The sequence below is a fragment of the Cimex lectularius genome, unplaced genomic scaffold, assembly GCF_000648675.2.
Source record: "Cimex lectularius strain Harlan isolate CLEC.00 unplaced genomic scaffold, Clec_2.1 scaffold30, whole genome shotgun sequence".
Lineage (NCBI taxonomy): Eukaryota > Metazoa > Arthropoda > Insecta > Hemiptera > Cimicidae > Cimex > Cimex lectularius.
Window position 1 is genome coordinate 1,251,978 of NW_019392730.1, and position 23,326 is coordinate 1,275,303.

The 23,326-nt window shown below is 35.1% G+C and overlaps 1 protein-coding gene across 3 annotated transcripts in view; it reads right to left on the minus strand.

Annotated features, from left to right (window-relative positions):
* The window catches only part of LOC106662463 (integrin alpha-PS2), a 198,029-nt gene that overhangs the window by 102,829 nt on the left and 71,874 nt on the right, over nucleotides 1–23,326 (minus strand). For all 3 annotated transcript variants that reach the window (XM_014386566.2, XM_014386565.2, XM_014386564.2), the window contains exon 2: nucleotides 1,705–1,823. In XM_014386566.2, coding sequence (XP_014242052.1) covers nucleotides 1,705–1,823 — 119 coding nt within the window. The remainder of the gene's footprint in view (nucleotides 1–1,704; nucleotides 1,824–23,326) is intronic.

Consider the following 23,326-nt stretch of genomic DNA (forward strand, 5'->3'; position numbering starts at 1 on the left):
CACTCCTCCCTTATGACTTGTATGCACCGAGAGTGGCTAATTTAAGACATCGCACGGTCTCCGACCACGAACAATGGGATATGTGAAGGAAACATAAATAGAATAAGAGCTGCCGGCCGAGGTAGCTTTCCGGCTCAACGGTTTCTGATGGGCTGCAGGGCGACCTCCGACCTTCCTCGCAATCGGGAGCATTCCCTTTCAATATAAAATGACATCATATCGCTGTCAGAACTGACTTAGAAGGAATTAATAAAGGAGGCGTTTTAAGATAAATAAATATAAATAGATAAAAAATTATGAAACATTGCAAGTAGATAATCAAGTGGCAAAATAGACCAACCACCTTTTTTATAGTTCAGGCATAATCACTGATCGGTTTTAATATACAATTGTAATTAATATTTATTTAGAAATCGTGAGATGCGGTCTGGTGTGATGTCGGTTTCAGAAAAACATTTTCTTTATCGTGCCAACGTTTCGATCTTTATTGAGATCATCTTCACTTTTGGCACTTTCGACACGACACGCAAGAATGGCACAATTACACAGAAGACAAACACTTTGAGCCCTGAAGATGATCTCAATAAAGATCGAAACGTTGGCATCTTTATTGAGATCATCTTCAGGGCTCAAAGTGTTTGTCTTCTGGGTAATTGTGCCATTCTTGCGTGTCGTGTTGAGAGTGCCACGACCCGCAAGAATGGCACAATTACACAATAAAGATCGAAACGTTGGCACGATAAAGAAAATGTTTTTCTGAAACCGTACATCACACCAGACCGCATCTCACGATTTCTAAATAAATATCGACTAACGGTCACTAATCACCACACATTGTAATTAATCTTTATGTAAGGTATTAGTTGAAATAAAAAAGCCAGTCACGTGCGGGATTCGAACCCACGATCTTCGGCTAAATACGCCGCTGCTCTACTATTGAATTTACATCTTTTGAATTTTCCCTCCTTTCTGCCATTTTTCAAATGTCGTGTAATCAAGATTCGATTCTCGGCGGCAAATGAAATGGCCACGGAGAGCTTTAATGATGAAGATATACTTCATTTTACTTATTAAATTATTGATTTCGTGGTCCGAAGTCACGATAGCTCAAATGGTAGAGCAGTGGCGTATTTAACCGAAGGTTGTGGGTTCGAATCCCGCTTTTTGATGACAACCAATACCTTACATTAAGATTAATTGTTATTTGGCCAATCGGACCACGAGATGTAATGGATAAAATTGTAATGTTGAAGGCTGTTCTGGTTATATTAAATATAATTTATGTTTACAAAGCAGAAACAAGTGTTATAATTGGTTTTACGAGCAGTCCACTTAATTCTGAAAGGCCTTCTTATTTATTTTGTACGGTAGGATCATTAAGTTGAGTATTTTTCATCGTGTTTAAAGGGGATGTGTCGGTTCGCGGTCCTCATCACTCATGCTTCCGGTTTTGTCAATACTTAACGATCGTCGGAATAGCTCAATGATTGGATACGGTGCCATTTCGGCTAGGTAATGCTTTAATGACATGGTGTCGATTGCAGACCTGATGGTCGCTCATCCGTCATAGAGTTATAACGATCCGACGGACGGGTGAACGGACATATGGTGGATTTGCATAAATCATTCTCTTTGGGAGTGATGGTCTCGGTCTTTAGACATTTTTATCAGGTCGAACTACTGTATAGACAACAATGGACTTACCGTCTGCGTTGAACACGATCGGCCTGCAGAAGCCGCTATTTACTCGACACTGGTAGACGACGCCGCCGTTCGCAACGTTCGGCTGGTTGCTCTGGGCTTCAGGAGCTCCCACTATCACCCTGAAATAATCATGACAATGATTAGAAAAACAATTATTAATAGTAAGAAATGGTCAGACTAAATAAAAACACTCCTTTTTCTCGTTTCAAAAGAATTCAAATTTTTATAAAAATTTAAAATTTGTAATGAAAAACAGTCTGCATATATATTGTCAATTTAACTAAACTATATTTGGATTACGTTTTTTTGTATTATATATATAAAGTGGAAGGTTTATGGGCCGACAAACAGCTGAGGTCATCGCCGGCCCTCCGCGTGTATTCCTTCTCTCTCCTGTCTTTCTCGCGTATTTTGTATTGAACTGCAGCCATTTGAGCATCTCGATCTGGTTACTGACTCTCTGCTTTTACCTGTATATTACGTAGTTATTTTAAAAAGCTAGCTTCTTGTTAGTACCTCAGGTTGTCAATTTAAGAATAGATACACAACATACAATATATAACATATATATCGCCACAAACATAGAAGCCTGGTTTTTTTGTATTAATTTTAGCACTAGTTAATTATTTACAAAAACAATGAAATTTATGTTCTTTGATGTTGAGGTTTTGAACATTGGAAAATTTAAAAAAAAACGTCCCAGGTTCTCCTCTTCATATATAATACAGTGAGCATACTGATTGTATGTAGATTGCCATTAGACTCGTTTACATAATTTGTAAATCGTTTTGGTAATTGTAACATAAAAGAAAATAAAATACATGTGGAAAAATTTAATTTTAATAAGAAAAAAAGAAAAACGTCTGATCGTGGGGTGGAGAATTCAGGGTGAGTTTAACTTTTTTCCCTTATATTTTCTAATTTCGGCATTTTTGTGAAAAAACCCAAGATACCTAAACTTTTATCAAAATAATGTTTTCCTTTGTTCGTTTACTACTGTTTTTGGACTGCGACTTCTTCAGAACTTGTAGAAAAGAAGGAAGATTTGTAAACTTTTATTTTTCGTTAGATGCTCAAGAGCTAAAAAGATTTGGTCTAACTCTCCGGATGGCCGGACTAGATGCATTTCCAATGGCGAGATACTCATGAATGTGCATTTTTTTGTCTTTACAATAATCACCAGTTAATCATATCCTGTAGAGTGAAAGAAAACAAAAAATTAAGCTATAACTTGATTGTATTTACAAAAAATCAGGGTAAAAATAGTTGCTAAGGCCTAACATATGCCTAGAATACATAATATTTTTTCATACAATATAGAAATAACCCGCAGAAAGGTATTCACAGCATCATCAGGAAAATCAAGGTTTTTTAATTTTTTAACGCGATGGAAACTCACTTTCTCACAAAACTGCGAAAGAATTGACACTATATAAAGCAAAAAATCCAAACGCATTAACAAAAAAAATCACGTTAACACCCCAAGAAACTAGTTTGCAACTGGATTTTCTTTCTGCCTCTCCATACTCCAGAAACAATCGTTCATTGTTTCATTGTCTTAGATCTTGAATATTTTTTAAGATGCGGTAAATCTTGTCAAAACTGTGATTAACCTTTGGCTCTACTAATTTATAAAAGATATTAATCCTGTCTAACGTTTAATGAATAATACATAATATTTATATTTTCTCTGATTTCATCTGAAGCAAATTATATTCTTCAATCACTATTTTATTAAAAAATTATCACATTATCCATAGATTAGATGGTGTTGAATTTCGTAAGTTGTAAATATTTTTTTACTAACTTTGACATGTTCTAGCCAGATTTGCTCAGTTATTCGAGTCAGTCAATTTCAGACAATTTGCTCAATTTTTCTTTCCGGTTTTATACCCTTCTTATATTAACTCGAATCAGTTCAAGGGGCTTTCAGAAATTTTCGTTATGGACGTATCGGGTTGTCCGGNTTTGATTAAAGAACATTGCTTTAAAGTAACTAGTTTCTTTTTTTTTGTTTAATACCAAAATCCTGCATTATTTTCCGGACAACCCAATAATATAACAATGTCAATATTTGTTTCAACATTTTAATCATTTTTTTAGGATGTATTGTAAAACTCTGTAATGACTAGTCAAAAAGGAGCTTTTGGTCACAAATCTTTGAGCTATTTTTCTAAAGTTATAACTAAATTATATAATTTCATATATAAGACCATGGGATTTTTCAAATTATGCGTTCTTGATTTTTAATGAAAAATTATGTCATTGAAGACTGATATTAATTATATCATGAAACACTGAGTAGGCGTTTGTAAAATAAAAAATACACTTTTGCGGAATCCTGTTTATGATTTCAATATGGCTGAAAATGTCAGTCTTGTCATTATTTTTGTGGTAATTTCATGTTAACTGCTATATTTATGCTAAATTGTTTGACCATCAGCTTTGCCAATTCGCGTCAGTAACCCGTTGTTTAAATTATGGAAACGTACTTTTCTGACTTTTCTAATTCTGTCTTTGACTTCTTAATAGTCTACTAATATCTTTTTTGACCGAAGTGACTAATAGAGAATGGTTAACAATTCAAAGGGACGTATTCTTACTTCTTGCCTGTGGGACTGTTAAACTCCTCTACATCTATACATTGGTAGCTTCTTATTTGTGTAAACAATTTTAGAGTTGATGATGGGTTGTTGGTCTATGAGTAGGTGAACTCAATATGAATCTCGTAGGATCACTTATTGGGTCTGTCTCATTCCCAACTGTAGTTCCTCACTGAAGATGGCGCAGTACCGAAACGCGTTTGAGAAAGAACAAACTTGCGAATAAAGACAGACCCAGTAAGTGACCCTACGCCAGTTCAGCATAAACCATTTTATATTAATACTTTAAAAGATAAAAAAAATTATAATTATACTGTCTTTTAGTCTGCAATATGAAAAGAAAGAAACCGTGGAACTGTGATACTGTGAGTGTTTATCTAGGCGTAGATTTCTTCTGTTAAGAGAAAAAACTTCCAGTTCAGTCTCCTACAGAAAAAAACCACTAGCTAACTTGTAAGAAACTTGATCAACGACCTAAAATTGTCTAATGACCTTTAGCAAATGTATAGATGCATAATAGATCTATCAGGTCAAGGTGCTCTTCCATTCTTATCTGTTTCTCCAGTGTGAAATATTGGTTTAGGTTGGTTAGAGGTTTTATGCAAACCTGGAAAGAAAAAAATGCATTAGAGTGCAAACCTAAAGTTGAGATAAAAAGTCAATGGCACGAGGGGGATTCGAACCAACGATCTTCGGCTTGATACGCCGCTGCTCTACCACTTGAGCTATCGTGACCTCGATCCACTCGGACACTAACTTCCCATCTCAACCGCACTTTTTGAATTTTCCCTCCTTTTTGACATTTTTCAAATGTCGTGTAATCGGATTGGATTCTCGGCGACAAATGAAATAGCCACGGAGAGCTTTAGTAAAGTATACTTCATTTTCAAATATTAAATTCACTAATTTCGTGGCCCGCTGGACCAATTAATATATTACAATTAATTAAGGTTTTTAGTTGAGATAAAAAAGTCAATGGCACGAGCGGGATTCGAACCCACGATCTTCGGCTAGATACGCCGCTGCTCTACCACTTGAGCTATCGTGACCTCGATCCACTCGGACACTAACCTCCCATCTCAACCCCACCTTTTGAATTTTCCCTCCTGTTCGCCATTTTTCAACTAAAGCTCTCCGTGGCCATTTCATTTGTCGTCGAGAATCCAATCCGATTACACGACATTTGAAAAATGGCAAAAAGGAGGGAAAATTCAAAAGGTGGGGTTGAGATGGGAGGTTAGTGTCCGAGTGGATCGAAGTCACGATAGCTCAAGTGGTAGAGTAGCGGCGTATCAAGCCGAAGATCGTGGGTTCGATTCCCGCTCGTGCCATTGACTTTTTTATCTCAACTAAAAACCTTAATTAATTGTAATATATTAATTGGTCAAGCGGACCACGAAATTAGTGAATGTAAGTGCCACATGTAATTGGACTTTTCGGTCATAAAATATTTCAGACACAGTTTGATTTCAATAGGTTACGAATACTATTTTGTATAAATTTGAGGGTATTTGACTCTTTCTGGACGTGGAAAAAGCTTATAAAAAGCGGAAAGTGTCCCGCATTGTAGACTAGGTCTAATCCCATATCAAATGAATAAAATGATATCGATAAGACCTCGTATTGAAAGAATATTCAACTCATGGGTCTGTGTGATGACTTAAACAAGATGTTTGAATACAAACTACTAGACAAACTTTGGCAACAAAATGGAGGGGATGGGAGACCTACTAGGGCAAAGAAGATAACCTCAGAGATATGAATTTGGTACCAAAATTAAGTAATTAGAGTCCACGGGCCGGATATAAGAAATACTATTGTGCCCAGAGTTTGTGAATGTGTACACCTAAATCCTCCAATAAGACAGTTTTCTTAAAATTGAGATTCGCTCAATTCTATTTGAACAGTGAATAAAAAAGAGACATCTTCTGATAGTCAAGCAGTCATCAGAACATTGAATAATATCAGCTTGACACTTGTTCCGAATTAGTCTGTAATTAGGGTAAATATGGAAAAACAGAACCACTCTTTCCTTGGTTCCATGACATGCGGGAAAATTGGGATAAGAAGACGAGTGGGAATCCAAGGAGTTCTTGCATTAATCAGACTACCATGCAATTTTTATGACCAGAACCCCTCCACCCTTTTGCGGCATCGGGTTCTATACTATCAGAGAAAGCAGGATGAAATCGAGTAAATCCATTATTTGTGAACAATCCAAGAATCCCTTTTGGTAGATTTGAAAGGAAAGACTGAATAGGCACCTGAAAAAGATTGCCATCAACCATCACGTGTAAATGTTCTGTAAAACGCCTGAGGAAAAAAAAAAACCAAAGATCTTATTCGCGGGGAAATTCCATTCTACCATTATACCCTGTTGAATAATCAAATTTCTCGATAAATTAGGACTCACCGTTGAACTTTGAGGACAGAACAGTGGAAACAATGGTCCATAAATTACGTGATATAACAATCTGCTGTAAGTACAATCAATTACATCTCCATAAAACTAATTTATTGCTGTATTCATGGATAAATATCTACAACTTAGGTTTTTATTATTTGTGTGATTTGAATGCAAGGACTGTCACTGTCTTAGGTCACGCCATTTGTCAGCTAAGCAATTCATATTTTTGAAATAGTAATTCAATTTTTTTGCTCTTTATTGTATAATTTTATTATTTAGATTGTAGATTGTTGAACATATACTGCAACAGTCCTGTTGAGTGTTAATTATATTTGTCCATCCTATAAAAAAATCAGTGGTCTGCCCAACAAACTTAAATACAATTACAGATCCATTATATTTAGTCGTCTATTGACCAAATTACTTCTTTCAATTAATTAATCTTTTTACGTAAGGTTTTGGTTAAAATGAAAAAGTTAGTGTCACGAGCGGGATTCGAACCCACGAATCCCGCTCGTATCACTAAATTTTTTATTCAACCAATACTTTACATAAAAACCTTAATTGAAACAATTGTACATGGTGGTTATAACAGACACAGAAATCGTGTTTATGGAGCTGCTGTGCTGTCTTTATATGGATGAACAATTTTGTTAGATTTCAACATGGAGTACTCAAGTCCGTGGGGTAGGAAACAGCCTTCCGACTATATTGGGAACGAGAGGAGTCGGATAATTGTATCCAATTTGCCGTTAGGACGACTTGTGCCTCGGCGTCTCATGGATGAAGCCATTACCGATTTGAAATATCGGCCCGGAGGCTGCATTAGAGATGCTCGTTAAGGGAGATTCCTCGGCGAGGGTCGACCCACCGTCGGCTGCTAATTGTGAATAAAGAACCGGCAGGCGATAATATCCAATAATGGCTCTGGCTGACTCTTTACTCTTCTAATGGTACATTCTTTTAATCCGGCCTATCTTACACACTTCCTAGCATGTTTCAACTTTTTCCTATCCAACGCGCGACGGTAAAATATCGCTTTATAAATCACGACGTTAATTGCTTGTTTAGCCAACTGGTGGAAACGCACGGTTTGAGACAAGGCCAAAATTTACTCCAATTAATCTCCGACCTATCTAGAATCGAAATTGAGATAGGGGTGATCAACAGTTTTTCTCATTTTTCAAAAGAGCCTGTTTAGGTGTGATTAAACGATCAGAACACATTGTAACTGTAGATTTATTTAATTTTAAATTCCTTCTCGATCCGCAATGGCGACTTTAGAAAACCGGTGGAACTTTGTTAAGTCCACCCTTACAATAGTCATTCTGCTGATTAAAGATCACTGTGCCATGTTTAAGCTCCTTGCAAATATTGAAGTGCTCACTGGAGCGGTTTATTTACTATATCAGAGAACTGATATTTACTGAAGATAACGACACACAAGTTCGTGATTCCAAAACTTGCTTGTGGGCAAATCACGAGTTTTTAAAATGTATTATTTTTAATGGTTTTATATTTTCAATGTTAGCCAGAGAACTTATGTAGTAATCAGATTTTTATGGGGAAGGGATGGTTATGGATGGGATGGTATTTACTTATCTGTGTGCTTAAACGACTACTCGACAGACGATCAAAACTCTCACATTTACACTCATACACTTTACATTGCCCTCCTGGTCCCCATTTGGACATATCGACTAGAATTTTACGGGACTGCTAAGCGTTCCAACCTCAATCGAATCCAATCCCACCATCCATACCGACCTAAATATCCCTCTTGTTACCGAGCTAGTCCAATCCCCCTACAAAACGTTCCATCCAAACTGCCCCACCATCCGAACCCTTTCGTCATAAACCTGTCATTCACCTCATTATCTAATAATCCCAACAGAAGCTCTTCGCTTCATCGTGTTGATGTACTAAGGGCTACCATCACTGGATGATAGCTGTTCAAGCTTTCATGCTACCGTTAATATATAAATATTATATGTTTTACTTGTTGCGTCGAAGAATGCAATTGTAAAAAAAAAGTTAAAAATGGTCGGAATCGAACCCATGACCGCAGTGCCTTTGAGTCGAAATTCTGAGTTTTTGTGTTGACTACCTAAACTGTAATTTTAAAAAACTTCGCTCGGATCCAAGTTGCGAAAAATTAGCCTTCTTATTATGAAGTAAAATGGACACTCTTATTCAACTCTCTCTCAATCTCTCTCTCTCTCTCTCTCTCTCTCTCTCTCTCTCTCTCTCTCGCTCCCTCTCCTTCTTCTTCTTCTTCCTCCTCTCTCTTTCTTTCTTTCTCCCTCCCCTCATTCTACCCCTTGTTAGTTCTCTTTTTTATTCTCTCTATGTTTTCCTTCTATCTTTCCCTCTTTGGCAATATTGGTTATCTTTCTATCTGTATCTTACATTCTTTCCTGATGTCTAGTGAGACACTTTCTGCCTCTGTTTGTCTTCCTCACTCAATCTCTTCTCTCTTAGTCTATCTTTCTATCTCTATCATATCTATCTTTATCTCTGTCATTGTTTATATCTCTTGTAACTTTTTCTTAAATCTGTTCTCGCGAAACGTCATACTTCAATTGTTTTTACTGATTTTGATGAAATACGTGTTATGCAAGTTATCTCGATATGTTAAAGTACTCTCTCTCTCTCTCTCTCTCTCTCTCTCTCTCTCTCTCTCTCTCTCTCTCTCTCTCTCTCTCTCTCTCTCTCTCTCTCTCTCTCTCTGAGCCATTCCTCCTTCTATTGTCTCTTTTATTCTTTTATATATTTTTTTCTTCGTTGGCGTCCAATTATTTTACTAACTATTTATTATTTTACCAGTGAAAGGTTTTCATTTAATTCATTTAAATGAAATCGCATATATAATCAAATAAACCGATTGAGTGTTGAATTCGTAGGAGGACCATGAGAAGAAATGCGAAATGATGCCACGAGTAAAATGTAGAAAATGAAAGGAACATAAGCCCACTTTTTCTTGTTGTGTGATATTTTATGTTTATGTATTTTATACATTTATCCTAAAAATTTAAAAAAGAAAGCAACAAAAAAAGTTGTTTGTATTGTTTTCATTTTTACCTGCTTTAGTCATTTCAAATGCAGTAGTACAAACAAAACAGGCCGTTAGGTTTGAAGTATTTTCGTTCAAAAGTTGTGGGTTCTGCGTTTCTTTATAAAACTGGGCCAGCCAAGCTCTAAAGTTAAAACAGCCGGCGATCCACAAGTTGCGATCGTCAGAAAGCATAGTTTATACAAGCCTTCTTCAAATAAGGGGACCCAGAAATAGACGCGGTTCGGTTTCCCGTTGTTTCTTCCTATGCCCATTCCGCCCCGAAAACAAAGGCTCGACTGTGAGAAAGTACCGTTCGCGTTTACCCTCCGTGGACGACTTGACATATCTGGCACTGGTCTGGTGCAACAGCACTCGCCGCTTCGATCCATTCGAGTTCAAAGTCGACCCCAAAGCCGTCCCGTTAATGTACATAGACGAGTGACACGACATCATTAGTGACTGCTGGAGACAGACCGTTGGCGCAGTTCCATAGAATTGAAAAAAAAATCTAACAACTTTTTAAAGCCACAACAGTACTTCTACCCCTTATGAGCAAATTTGTACGTCTGGAACTGAGTTATGTAGAATTAGTCGCCAAATAATAGAATAATTTCCCAATAAAAAAAGTTCTTATTGTTGGGTAAAACTGACAATCTGACTCTCTCGCACGCTCTCTTTCTCTCCTTCCTCTTCCTCTCTCTCACTCTCTCTCTCTCTCTATCTCTCTCTCTTGTTTCTATCTATTTTTTCTCTCCCTCATCTTTCTCTTATTCTCTTCATCTATGATACTTTTTCCCCTTCCATCCTCTCTTTCTTTTTTTCTCCTTCTTACTCATATTTCCGTTCTCCGTATCTTGTTTCTATCTACTTTTTTCTCCCTGACTCATCTCTATCTTATACTCTCCATCTATCTTACCTTCTTCTCCTCCCTCCCTCTCTTTCTTTTGTTCTCCCTCTCTCTCTCTCCTTCTTACTCACATTTCCCTTCTCGGTATCTTGTTCCTATTTACTTTTTTCTCCATGTCTCTTTTCTGTCTTATTCTCTCCATCTTTTTCTCTTTCTTTCTCTTTCACTCACTCGCTCTCTCTCTCTCTCTCTCTCTCTCTCTCTCTCGTATTGTATATGCGGTTTTCTGTATATTTAAGTTAAATTTTATCAATTGCAGTTGAAAGTATATTAATCATTTTCTTTTTTTATAAGACGTTATTACATAAAATATTTACTATTTACATACTGCTTTGATTTCAGACTTGGTTTTACATGATCATACATATTTTTCTCTATCGATTATATTGGAATGATTTAAACGTTGAAAGGAAGCGTAAAAAAACAGATCAACATGCTTCGTACTGCATGAATAAATCAGCAGTCTTCCTGGGAGGCCGCACGCACACGAGTCGCGCGGGTTTAGCATGTCGCCGCTTAAAGGCGCATCCCTAAGTGTTTTCACTTCTTTAAAAAAAGGTGAAAAGCTCGGATTGATCGGTTATCGACTTAGTGAGCAAGTTGAGGAAATTGTCCTAAGAATCTGGGTCGTGGCCACACCCAGTCCATTAACCTGCTATTCGTATTGTCTTCCGGCCGGCGTCAGGGAAGAAGCTATTTATCAAGAGCCGTGTGATAATGTCGACAATTTTCGACCCTATGCCCTTTCATTTACGATAGATTTATCTTTTTTTCAAAAAAGGTCGTGAACAGGATGTTGATAACATGATTTCAATGTTGCCTTAATGTGACATAATTTATGTCATAAATACGTTCTAAACTCAATATTTATTGATCTACAGCTTGATTTTATTAGATATTCAAAATAATACTTAATTTATTTAATCTAACGATCAATTAGTGTAACTTTTATAATCATGTTTTGTTTTTGGATCCGCTCAGTCTTTTCTAACAGCCATGTTATTAGTAAAATTAATTTATTTATTTTATAAGATGAGATAAACTTTTTCAACCCATTTAAATGTAGTTTATTTAGTTAGTTTTGTTTTATGTCGTATTTTGTTTCGTCCATCAAAGAACAATTTTTTAATTTTTGTTCAATTTTCAGCAGAGAATATAAGGAAATGAAACTATATATTTTTGACTTAATATTACTTTGATGTAAAGATTATGTTTATGGTAACTTTTACGATAACATAAAAAAACTATATTATATTCAATAGAGTTCGAGGTCCGATTGAGCGAATAACGAATGAAAAATGTCAAAAAGGAGGGAAAATACGAAAGGTGGGTTTGAGATGGGAAGTTAATGTCCGAGTGGATCGAAGTCACGATAGCTAAAGTTGTAGAGCTGCGGCGTATTTAGTCGAGGGTCGTGGGTTCGAATCCCGCTCGTGACACTGACTTTTTTATCTCAACCAATACCTTGCATAAAGATTAATTAATTGAAATAACTGTATTATATTTATATTTTTGTTGCTTTATTATTCCGTTGTTATTAAAATTTACTTTTTATATTGATCCAATCTATTCCATAGATGTAGACAACCAAATAGATATTTTCATAAAAAGTAGTCCTAATCCAAAAAAGTGTATATAAATTTGGAAAATAATGAAATTATTAATTTACAAAAAGATAAAAATAAGTACCCAATACTGTAATGTATGTAAAATGTATTATAAACGTGTAAATAAATAAATGATAAAAAATTAACATAATGTATTGGTTAACTTGTAGAAGCCGCATAACGCCATAAGAAAGAACATTTGAAATATGGTCTATTGTGTAAATTGTAACCTTGAGTGTTTCAATTTCACTGGACATGTAAGTTACTTTTATTAATTGTTAACATGTTGTTTTTTCATATTTGATTTTTTTTTTGTATTTTAAGTCTTAACAGCTGAAGAGGGGTAGCGGGCACCACCTCGAAATCGATACTGTTTTTTTTCTAAATAAAGACTACTTTTTGTGAAGGTGTGTTAGATATGTCAGGCGTGTGTGTGATTATGTTAGGTGTGTGTATATTAGATGATTTTTTTTGTATTTTTTTAAAATTAAATTAATTTGTTATCTTCATCCACTCTATTCTATAGAATTACACAACAAAAAAAACATCTTCATAAAAAGTAGTCTTTATGTCTTCATTTAGAAAAAAAAGTATCGATTTCGGTGTGCTGCCCGCTCCCCCTCTTCAGCTGTTAAGACTTAAAATACAAAAAAAAAATCAAATATGAAAAAATAACATGTTAACAATTAATAAAAGTAACTTACATGTCCAGTGAAATTGAAACACTCAAGGTTACAATTTACACAATAGACCATATTTCAAATGTTCTTTCTTATGGCGTTATGCGGCTTCTACAAGTTAACCAATACATTATGTTAATTTTTTATCATTTATTTATTTACACGTTTATAATACATTTTACATACATTACAGTATTGGGTACTTATTTTTATCTTTTTGTAAATTAATAATTTCATTATTTTCCAAATTTATATACACTTTTTTGGATTAGGACTACTTTTTATGAAAATATCTATTTGGTTGTCTACATCTNAATTACTCTGAAATGGTTGAGAATCGGACCATGGACAATATGAACTTTTTTGTTCATTTTAGGGTGAAGAATCTACTGGAGAAGTTTGTAGCACGAGTAGCAATTCACCCTGTATATATATAAACACATATATATAATGTTACAGTATTGAGTATTTATCTTATTTTTATCTTTTTGTACATTAATACTTTTATTATTTCCCAAATTTATATACACAATTTTTTTATAAATAAAAACATTTTATGAAAGAGAGTTTTTGGTTGCCTATGTCTATGGAATATTGTGGATGAAGATAAAAAATGTATTTTGCGAAAAGGACTAGCGTACTTGCAGCTACTTTCGACGTACTTATAGTAATGCAGTAGTAAAATTACCAACTTAAATTAAATAATACAATGCATATCAATTAGATATTAAATTTATTTAATATAATTATTTTTTCAACAACATAAATATCCTCATTTATAAGCGTTGGTTTCATTATGACCCCGTGCAACGATATTATTAGGCGGCTTGTTATATCTATACAAAAAATTAGATTTTTTGTAAAAGAAAAATCATAAACAAAACGGTTTAGAGTTGAATGAAGATGCAGGAGGACAAGAGACAAAACCGATGGAATCCGTAGATAAAGCCGATTCTTCCCCTCGGTTCCCATGATCTCAATTAGTACCGGCTTTACCCGGCACTTGCTCATCTCTATTTACACGCCGTTAGGCCGATAATCCAGTAAAACCGGGTTATCAGCCTTCAAACAGCTCGGTTATCCGGTATTTATTAAATTATAGGGACGGTACTGTGTATTTCTTGGCAATTTGCAAAACTCACGCTTTCGTATTTTGTCTATGTTCACCATTCTTTATTATTGTTATTTGCTTTTTCGGAAAATATAAAGACGGTTGTGCATGTTGGGAAATTATTTCATACTTGGTGATTTAAAAGGTTTCATCGTTATGTCAAAATTGTATTGATCGCGGTTGATGCTCCAGCGTTCGCGGTGACACCTTTTGGAGTCGTCCCAAGGCACCTTTGCCAACCGGGCTAACGATTCGGAACTTTTCTTAAATAAATATCCTCCCGGCGACGGCCCAAAATTGTAAATTCCCTTGGGGAAAAAAAGGATTAAAATATACGTGTACGGGGTTTCGCTTCCTCCGCCGGTTCAAGGACGCGGAGGTTGGCCCAGATCTTAACTGTCGGAGCAATCATCCCGTCAGATCGGACGTGCCACACGCCCACAGTCTTCATTTAAAAGAATAATCGTAGCACGGAGGTTCAATTTCGTGTAATGGATAATATGATCTCACCGTACAGTTCACATCATCGCACGATGGTCAGACGTGTAAACAACTCATTAAGATGCTAGCCGTTCGCCTCCGGGGATCATAATGTCAAACAAGACTAGCACCTGCTAGTCACGAATTAAAACAACATATCTGACATAGATTCATGCTGAAGTTACTGAGATTCCACCACTACCGACAATAATTTTTGTTACACGTGATAAGCATTAATACACTGGTGAAGGCTTCGAAATTTGGTCGGGCACAACTGTTCCAAACCTAGAATTTGGGTCAAATATCAACATCATATGGGACACGGAGGAATAGTGTCTTTTTCCTCGCATATGAGCATTCCCGGTAGTGCAAAATTTCAGAGCTTAGAAATGTTTTCCATTTGAATAGATAGAAAATTTACATTGGTGTTGGGTAAAATTGGTCATCTCTAAGAATGGAGCAGGTTTAAATTGAGTTTGATATTACTCAATAGATGTACTTCTTCTCTGAGTCATTGGGCGATCAGGATATCATTAGCCAAAGTACATTTATTATTATTGAATGTGTAGAGTGAACATGAAGGGATCTAAAATGCTCCCTTGGGGGAGACCTTCGTTATATTATATGTGAGAAATAACAATTTTTGACTGGTACGTCACCATCGGACGGGTTAGGTTTCTTGTGAGATTTCCTCTCTGTTTGCTAGAAAATAAACCTGATCGGTCTTTTTCGGTCAGCTTAGATAATTTCGGTTTCTTTTCATGTTCAGTGGTGGTTAGTAATCACTGAAGATGTTATGTAGGGGGTCTGGAGGGTCCTCTCATCCTTTAGACCTAAAACTAAAACTGCAAGCCAGCTACTAATCACTTGTAATAACCAACAATTCATTCAAAATTTAATCACTGAAGATATTATATCACAATGAAGAAACGGGACAGGCCCAAACAGAGATAAGCAGACCAAATGATCGGAAACAATAAATCAAGAAGAAGATTTTTGGTCGTTTCTAATCATTAAACTGCCTATCTATCCTCACTGTTTTATTCTGTCAAGTCAGCTTCTGCTTTTCGCAAACTGACAAAGAAAATAACGAACGTAGGCCTGGAAGATCGGAAACTGCTAAGCTGCAGGTTCATCATCCTCAGACTGCTAGGAGAAATTTCACAGAATTATATCTGATGTGGAGTCCTCAACGCTCTTGTGATAAGCGGAAAGAAATTAGTAGGAAATTAGGATATTAAAAGTATCTGGTATACAAATCAACTTATCTAAACGGATTTTTTAGGGTGAAAAGTATCGCTTGGGCTTTCGATGTTGTATTTCGGGATTATTTTAATTAGTCATTAGATATATCAGAAAACAAAGAATTTTTGTCTTCTATATTTAGAATATCCATCTGCTTTATTTTGGGAGTTGTAAGTAAAATTGGTTTGAAGCACTAATATTAGAGCACGTTTAGATTGAGTTCAATGGTACGGCTAGCCATGAAAAGATCAAGATCAGATGACCGGATGTCATCAGCCAAAGCGCATTTAATATTATCACATTTCGGCAGTAAATGCTGAATGTGAACGGGAATGCTGCCTACGAAGTGATTAACTTGTTTTTTGGTCGTTTCCGATCATTTTGTTCTAATAATTTTGTTTTCCATCCTCGGCGATCACAGACCCACCGCTAAAGATGGCAATTCGCCGAAACACATCTGACAGATCAAAACAGGATTGGTCGACCAATGATTAGAAAAGACCAAACTACAAATACTGTTTCTTCAGTCGCTTTTTTTGTTCTGTCAGACGGGTTTCGGCCATTCGCCGTCTGACAGAAAATCAGCGAGGATAGGGCTGCTTGATCATGAAGGACCTAGAGCTCTCATCACCCCTCAGACTACAGGAAGAAATCGCACAGAATTAGATCTGATGTTGTGTCCCTAACGCACTTGTTGTCTCATAAAGGGAAATAAGCAGTCCAATAAGGGTAGAAAACTAGGATATTAGAAGTTCCTGCCTCAATTTATCTAGAATTTTTTCTATGACAAAAAGATTGGAATCTGATAGCTCGGCAGTATCTTAGTCTGTTGCTTAGTACAAGTTTGTAAAAACTTTTAACTTTTTATAGTACGTTGGTCGTAATTAATTCATATCCGCTGACTAGAATTGTCGACTAAAATGTATGAGAGATATCTACTGGTTTTCTTGCATAATTCTGAAATTATTAAAGCCGGGAACACACTTACCCGATGCTACGCCGTGCGACGCTACCCGACGCAAATCCGAAATCCGATTTTCCATAAGTCTGCATTACCCCCGTGCACATCTACCCGATGCTACGCCACGCTAACCTACCCGACGCTCTGCGATCCCCACTGTCCAGATTTTCGTCGGGTCGCATCGAGTACAGTCGAAGACAAAAGAACCGGAAACTCATATTTTTATTCAAACTACATGTATTATTGTCGTTATATTAATTACAACATACTTATTTTAATATAAACCAAATTAACTGTAATTAAAAATTAATTAGGTTTTATTTAAAAAATTAATTTTAATGGTTTGGTAGAAAATTAATCAAAACACCGGAATACGATTTTTTGATATAATGAATTTAACTAACAATTTATTGTACTCGCTTCGGCGGTACATATACTAAAATTGGAATAATTTATTAGACGATTTTGCTCATAAAATTTAATTAACAATTTATTTCATAGTTTTGCTCGTAAAATTACACCATTTTCGTCGGGTAGTATCAGAACAGTATACTCATATTTTTTGTAGTTTATTTCAAACTAAGTACAGTAATTTTGTCGTTATATTAATTACAACATGTTATTTTAACCAAATTAAACGAGATCAACAATTCATAAGTTTAACAAACAAGTTATTAGATGGTTGTGCTCATAAAATTTAACTAACGATTTATTACAAGGTTTTGCTCAAAATAGTGCATTAAGAACAAAAGATGCGTTGCGATTGTGATAGTGATTACTGTGATAAACGCTGTGGACTGTATGCGGCGTGTGCTTGCGTCGGATAGATGTGCACACTGCACCAAAACGTGGCAAGGCGTCGGGTAGCGTCGCATGGCGTAGCATCGGGTAAGTGTGTTCCTGGCTTAAGTATGCAAGAGCTAAAATGCTAGAATGTATAAAATAACGAATTTATATTGATGCCTGAAGTTACAGTCGGAGTTTTGAGTTATAATAGGCCAACGCCTTCTAAAGTATAATTCTAAGCTGACATATTATTTAGCACAAATTTTATTTTACAAAACATTTATATTTATGGTTTATCTGTGATCTTATTTCAACAAAAAATTGCAGTAATATTAAAACCTAAAAATGTCAGAGGGTAGAGACGCCATCAATCTTGTCGGTCAACTCTGATAGAGACATTTATCCAGGTTGTCAATTACAACCCCTGATTTACATGAAAGCCACCTCGGGGCGTACGCCCCTACAAAACGAGGACGTCGACGATTGTCACGATAAAATCTGATTTAGGATCAATCTTCATTCGTCAGTGTGGTGTTAAGGAAGCGTTTGTTCTCGTGGGAAAATAAGGAGACAACTGCCTGTTTTTCTAATGTTAAAATATGTGCTATAAAGTGACGCAGACTATGAAATAATTACGTTGTATGGTTATAAATAATTACACATATTGTTAATTTTTTCTTCAATAAACCTTTTTTGTTCAAAAACATGTTGAAGACGAGTTTATCCATGAAAAAAAAGTAAAATGTTTCCTTGCTAAGTACACAAATTTTTCTTATAGAAATGTGTGGTGATTAGTGACCGTTAATCGATAATTATTCAGAAATCGTGAGATGCGGTCTGGTGTGATGTAGGTTTTAGAAAAACATTTTCTCTATCATAATGGTAAATATTGTAAGAAATTAATTATAAATTAGTGATTAAAGNAATAAAGATCGAAACGTTGGCACGATAAAGAAAATGTTTTTCTGAAACCTACATCACACCAGACCGCATCTCACGATTTCTGAATAATTAAATTTTTCTTATGTTTAAATATGTTATAGTAATTGTAGTATTATATAGCTAATCTTATCATTACGTCTGAAAAGAACTTAAATTTATTACATTATATTTAAATTAAAGCGTCGTATATTCCATACTGTTTAACTTATGGCCACTTAAACGTATTTTAGTGTTTTAAAATTCTTTTTCATAATTTTTGCGTATTAGCCTTTGTTAAAATATGCTTCTGTGAATATTGCAAACAATACAAACAAACCAGACATACCTTTTCCAGGATCGAAAATACATATCATCGCTCGAAAGATAGAAAGCTTTAGAGTAAATGTTTGCCAAACGATATTATTGCCAAATCATTCTGTCCATGTATGGAGTTTAGGATATGAATGTACAATTTTTGCCCACTATTTTTTAAAAATAATATAATATTTTCAAACACACTATTTCATAACTGTTAAAGATTTTTAGTTAATATTTTGGATAAAGCATGAAGAATTTCCTTTTAATTAAATTAATGAAAATTTAACACTAACAATTGTTAATATTGCTTTTGTCCTGAATAATTTATTAAAGTAAGCAATATTTTAATGGTAATTACATAAATTTGTTTGTTCTGTAATAGATATGGCAAATAATTAATATTTACAGTCGAAAATGGCTTAGAATCCGAAGATAAATTTGGCGATGCTGTTACTCAATATGTTAACATATAAATAACCTCATTATTACGCTATTATTCAGTACAATTAATGTTTAAAAGTTCATAAGATAAATAAACCAGTGTATATATATATATATATATATATATATAAATCGTGAGATGCGGTCTGGTGTGATGTAGGTTTCAAAAAAACATTTTCTTTATCGTGCCAACGTTTCGATCTTTAAATTCACATCATTCATTTTTCAAATTTTTCAATTTATTTTTCTCCGTCGCCATTTCAATTGTCGTCGAGAATCCAAACCGATTACACGACATTTGAAAAATGGCAAAAGGAGGGAAAACTCATAAGGTGGGGTTGAGATGGGGAGTTGATGTCCGAGTGGATCGAGGTCTCGATAGCTCAGGTGGTAGAGCAGCGCCGTATCTAGCCGAAGATCGTGGGTTCGAATCCCGCGCGTGCCGTTAACTTTTTTTCATCTCAACTATAAACCTTAATTATTTCTAGTTTCGATCTTTATTGAAATCATCTTCAGGGCCTGGGATTTACAAACATCGTTTACATATAAGAATTACAGTTTGGATGTGGAAAAGTGAATTTATACAATGCAAAATATATTTTTTATATATTCAAAGTATTTCTACTCACTCAAAGTGTTTGTCTTCTGTGTAATTGTGCCATTCTTGCGTGTCGTGTCGAGAGTGCCAGTGAGATTTTGCTATTTTGTGTTTATATACGTTGGATTTTGAAGGGGTGGGGAAAGACATTTTGGTATAAGGCGTCGGCTTCTTTGAGGTGAAAGAAAAGTGATAACTTCAAAATAGCTTTCCAAAATTAAAGATCCCACACCAATAACAAATAAATCTGACGTAATCTACAAGATAACTGTTTAGACCGTCCGGCAACTTACATCGGTCTCACATCCCAATATCTGGACAAGAGAGTAAAGCAACATATCTATGATTGCAAAAAACCTAATGACACAATGCAAGAATGACACAATTACACAGAAGACAAACACTTTGTGTGAGTAGAAATACTTTGATTGAATATATAAAAAAATATATTTTGCATGGTATAAATTCACTTTTCCACATCCATAATGTCATTGTTATATGTAAGCAATGTTTGTAAATCCCAGACCCTGAAGATGATCTCAATAATTGTTATATTTGAAATTCAAACCCTGGCTTTTGAATGATCCTCACGATGAAACTTGTCCACTTTGTAACAGCCACGCCAGGGAAGATTCATTTCACTTTGTGGGAGTCTGCTCTCTTCTCCCTGAATTGTCGGTATCTTACTTGGGAAAGACAGTCATCTCCAGAGTTGAAATACTAGAATATCTTTCTAACCAGGTATCCCCTTTACCGCTAATTTCCTTTGCTCGGCACGCCTGGAGAGTGAGATACGAGTGGCTTTCAGATATGCAATAATTGTCGTCCCTGTACATATACTTTTACTTTTACCGGTTTGTTTTTTAGTTCTCTATCAGTTCTCAAGAGGTAATTTTTTCTTATTTAATTCTTTTTGTTTTCTTATTTTTTTCTCATATTTCCATCTATTTTAATCCACCTGCTATATGTAAATTTTCTCTTCGAATATCTTTTGTTTTAATAATATTTCGGTATTTGTAAGCTTTATTATGCAATAAACTCAGCAAACGGCTACTAGCCATACTTTGTATCAGTGTTTCTATTTTTTGTTTGTATCACTTCTAATAAAGTATTGTGTATTGTATTGGTGGGATTAGATGGGAAAATTAGTGTCCGAGTGGATCGAGGTCACGATAGCTCGAGTGGTAGAGCAGCGGCGTATTTAGCCGAAGGTCATGGGTTCGAATCCCGCTAAAGACACTGACTTTTTTACCTCAACCAATACCTCGCATAAAGATTAATTAACTGAAAGATGTTATTTGGTCAATCGGATCACGAAATCCAATGAATGTAATAATTTGCAGTTTTTGATTTAGCCCACTTCTTACAGAAAATATTGAAAACAAAAAGAACTATTTGTTTTATAAGAATTTTATTTGGTTTCATGGTCAGCTTGACCAAATAAATTCTTTTCAATTAATTAAGGTTTTGATCGAGATAAAAAAGCTAGTGCCACGAGCGCGATTCGAACCCACGACCTTCGGCTAAATACGCCGCTGATCTACGACTTGAGCTATCGTGACTACGATCCACTCGGACATTAACTTCCCATCTCAACCGCACCTTTTGAATTTTCCCTCCTTTTTGTCATTTTTCAAATGTCGTGTAATCTGTTCGATTCTCGGCGACAAATGAAATGGCCACGGAGAGCTTTAGTGAAAGTATACTTCATTTAAATTATTATATTTATTTTTTCACTGGTTTTCTACTTTATATTTTCAGAAAATCCCAAGTTCCATTCAAAATCCAAAAAAAATTATTTAAAGATATTTAGGTTTTTTGATGTTGAGGTTTTGTACATTGGAAAATTTAAAAAAACAAACATCTCGTAGGTTCTCCTCTGCAAATATAATACAGACAGCATACTGATTGTATGTAGATTGCCATCAGGCTCGTTTACATAATTTGTAAATCGTTTTGGTAATTGTAACATAAAAAAAAATAAAATCCATGTGGACACATTTAATTTTAATAAGAAAAAAAACACGACTGATCGTGGGGTGGAGAATTCAGGGTGAGTATCACTTCTTTTCCCTTATTTTTTCTAATTTGGGCATTTCTGTGGAAAAAACCCAAGATGCCTAAACTTTTATTAAAACAATTTTTCCCTTTGTTCGCTTACTACTTGTTTTCGACTGGTGTGACTTTTTCAGAACTTGTAGAAAAGAAGGAAGATCGGTAAACTTTTATTTTTCGTCTAGATTCTCAAGGGCTAAAAAGATTTGGTCTAACTCTCCGGGCTAGCCGGACTAGAAACTGAACTATTTCCAATGGCGAGATATGTGCATTTTTGTCTTTACAATAATCACCAGCTCATCTTTTCCTAGAGTGAAAGAAAACAAAAAAATAAACTATTCTTGACTGTATTCAAACACACTGAACACAACATTTTTTCATAGTATATAGAAATCACCCTCACAAAGGAATTCACAGCATCATCAGGAAAATCAAGGTTGTTTTATCTATTAACACGATGAAAACTCATTTTCTCACGTTACAAAACTGTGTAATTTATTTGATTCTCGTCGAAAAATGAACTGGCCACGGAAAGCTTTAGTGAAGTATACTTCATTTTTCTTATTACATTTTATTAGGTTTCGTCGTCCGCTTGACCAAATATGGTGGGTTCGAATCCCGCTCGTGACACTGACTTTTTTATCTCAACCAAAATCTTAATTAATTGAAAAGAATTTTGGTCAAGCGGACCTAATAAATCATTTACAATGAACTATTTACCCCGATTAAGACCATACCATGGAAGTATGTGAAAAGAAAATAATGTCAGAGAGAAAAGACGACGATTAAAACTATATTTTACTTCTAACCCATTTTCCTCCCAAAATTCTTGTTTTTATTACAATCATTATCATAGTTTTTGTTTATCCGACTAAATTATTGTTTGACGATGAATTATTCAAGGTATTGCGTTTTTTCCCTTTTATATCTGTTTCCAGTCACCAAAACCTATTTGCTTTATTTTTAGTAAATTCTGTAGGTTTATTAAACTTTATTATTGATAGTTTATTATTAATTTAATAGTCAAACAAGTTGAATTTTTTATGTAAATTTGACAATAGCTTTTTTATATGCGAGTAACAAGAATTTTTATTTAAAGATATCTCCTTTTTAAATTAAAAATTACATAAATTTTTAATACGTTCTTCTTACGGCTATTGGCAAAACTGAAAACTCGACGTTTATAGCCTTTAAGGCGATCTTTCGAAAGTGAAAGCCGAGTTAGGTGAGTGGGTCGGTAGGACAGGCCGTATATGGTGCAGCAACGAGGCACCACCGTGCTGACGTCAGAGTACAACATCTGGAACAATCATCGCATAAACGGCTGGACACTGTACCCAATAAAGGAGTTTAACGATGATTAAAAGCCACGGCGATATAAAAAAAAGACTAAAGGCGGCCTTTACGAATCAATTCGTCTTGCACTTGAAATTGTGAAGTTCGACGT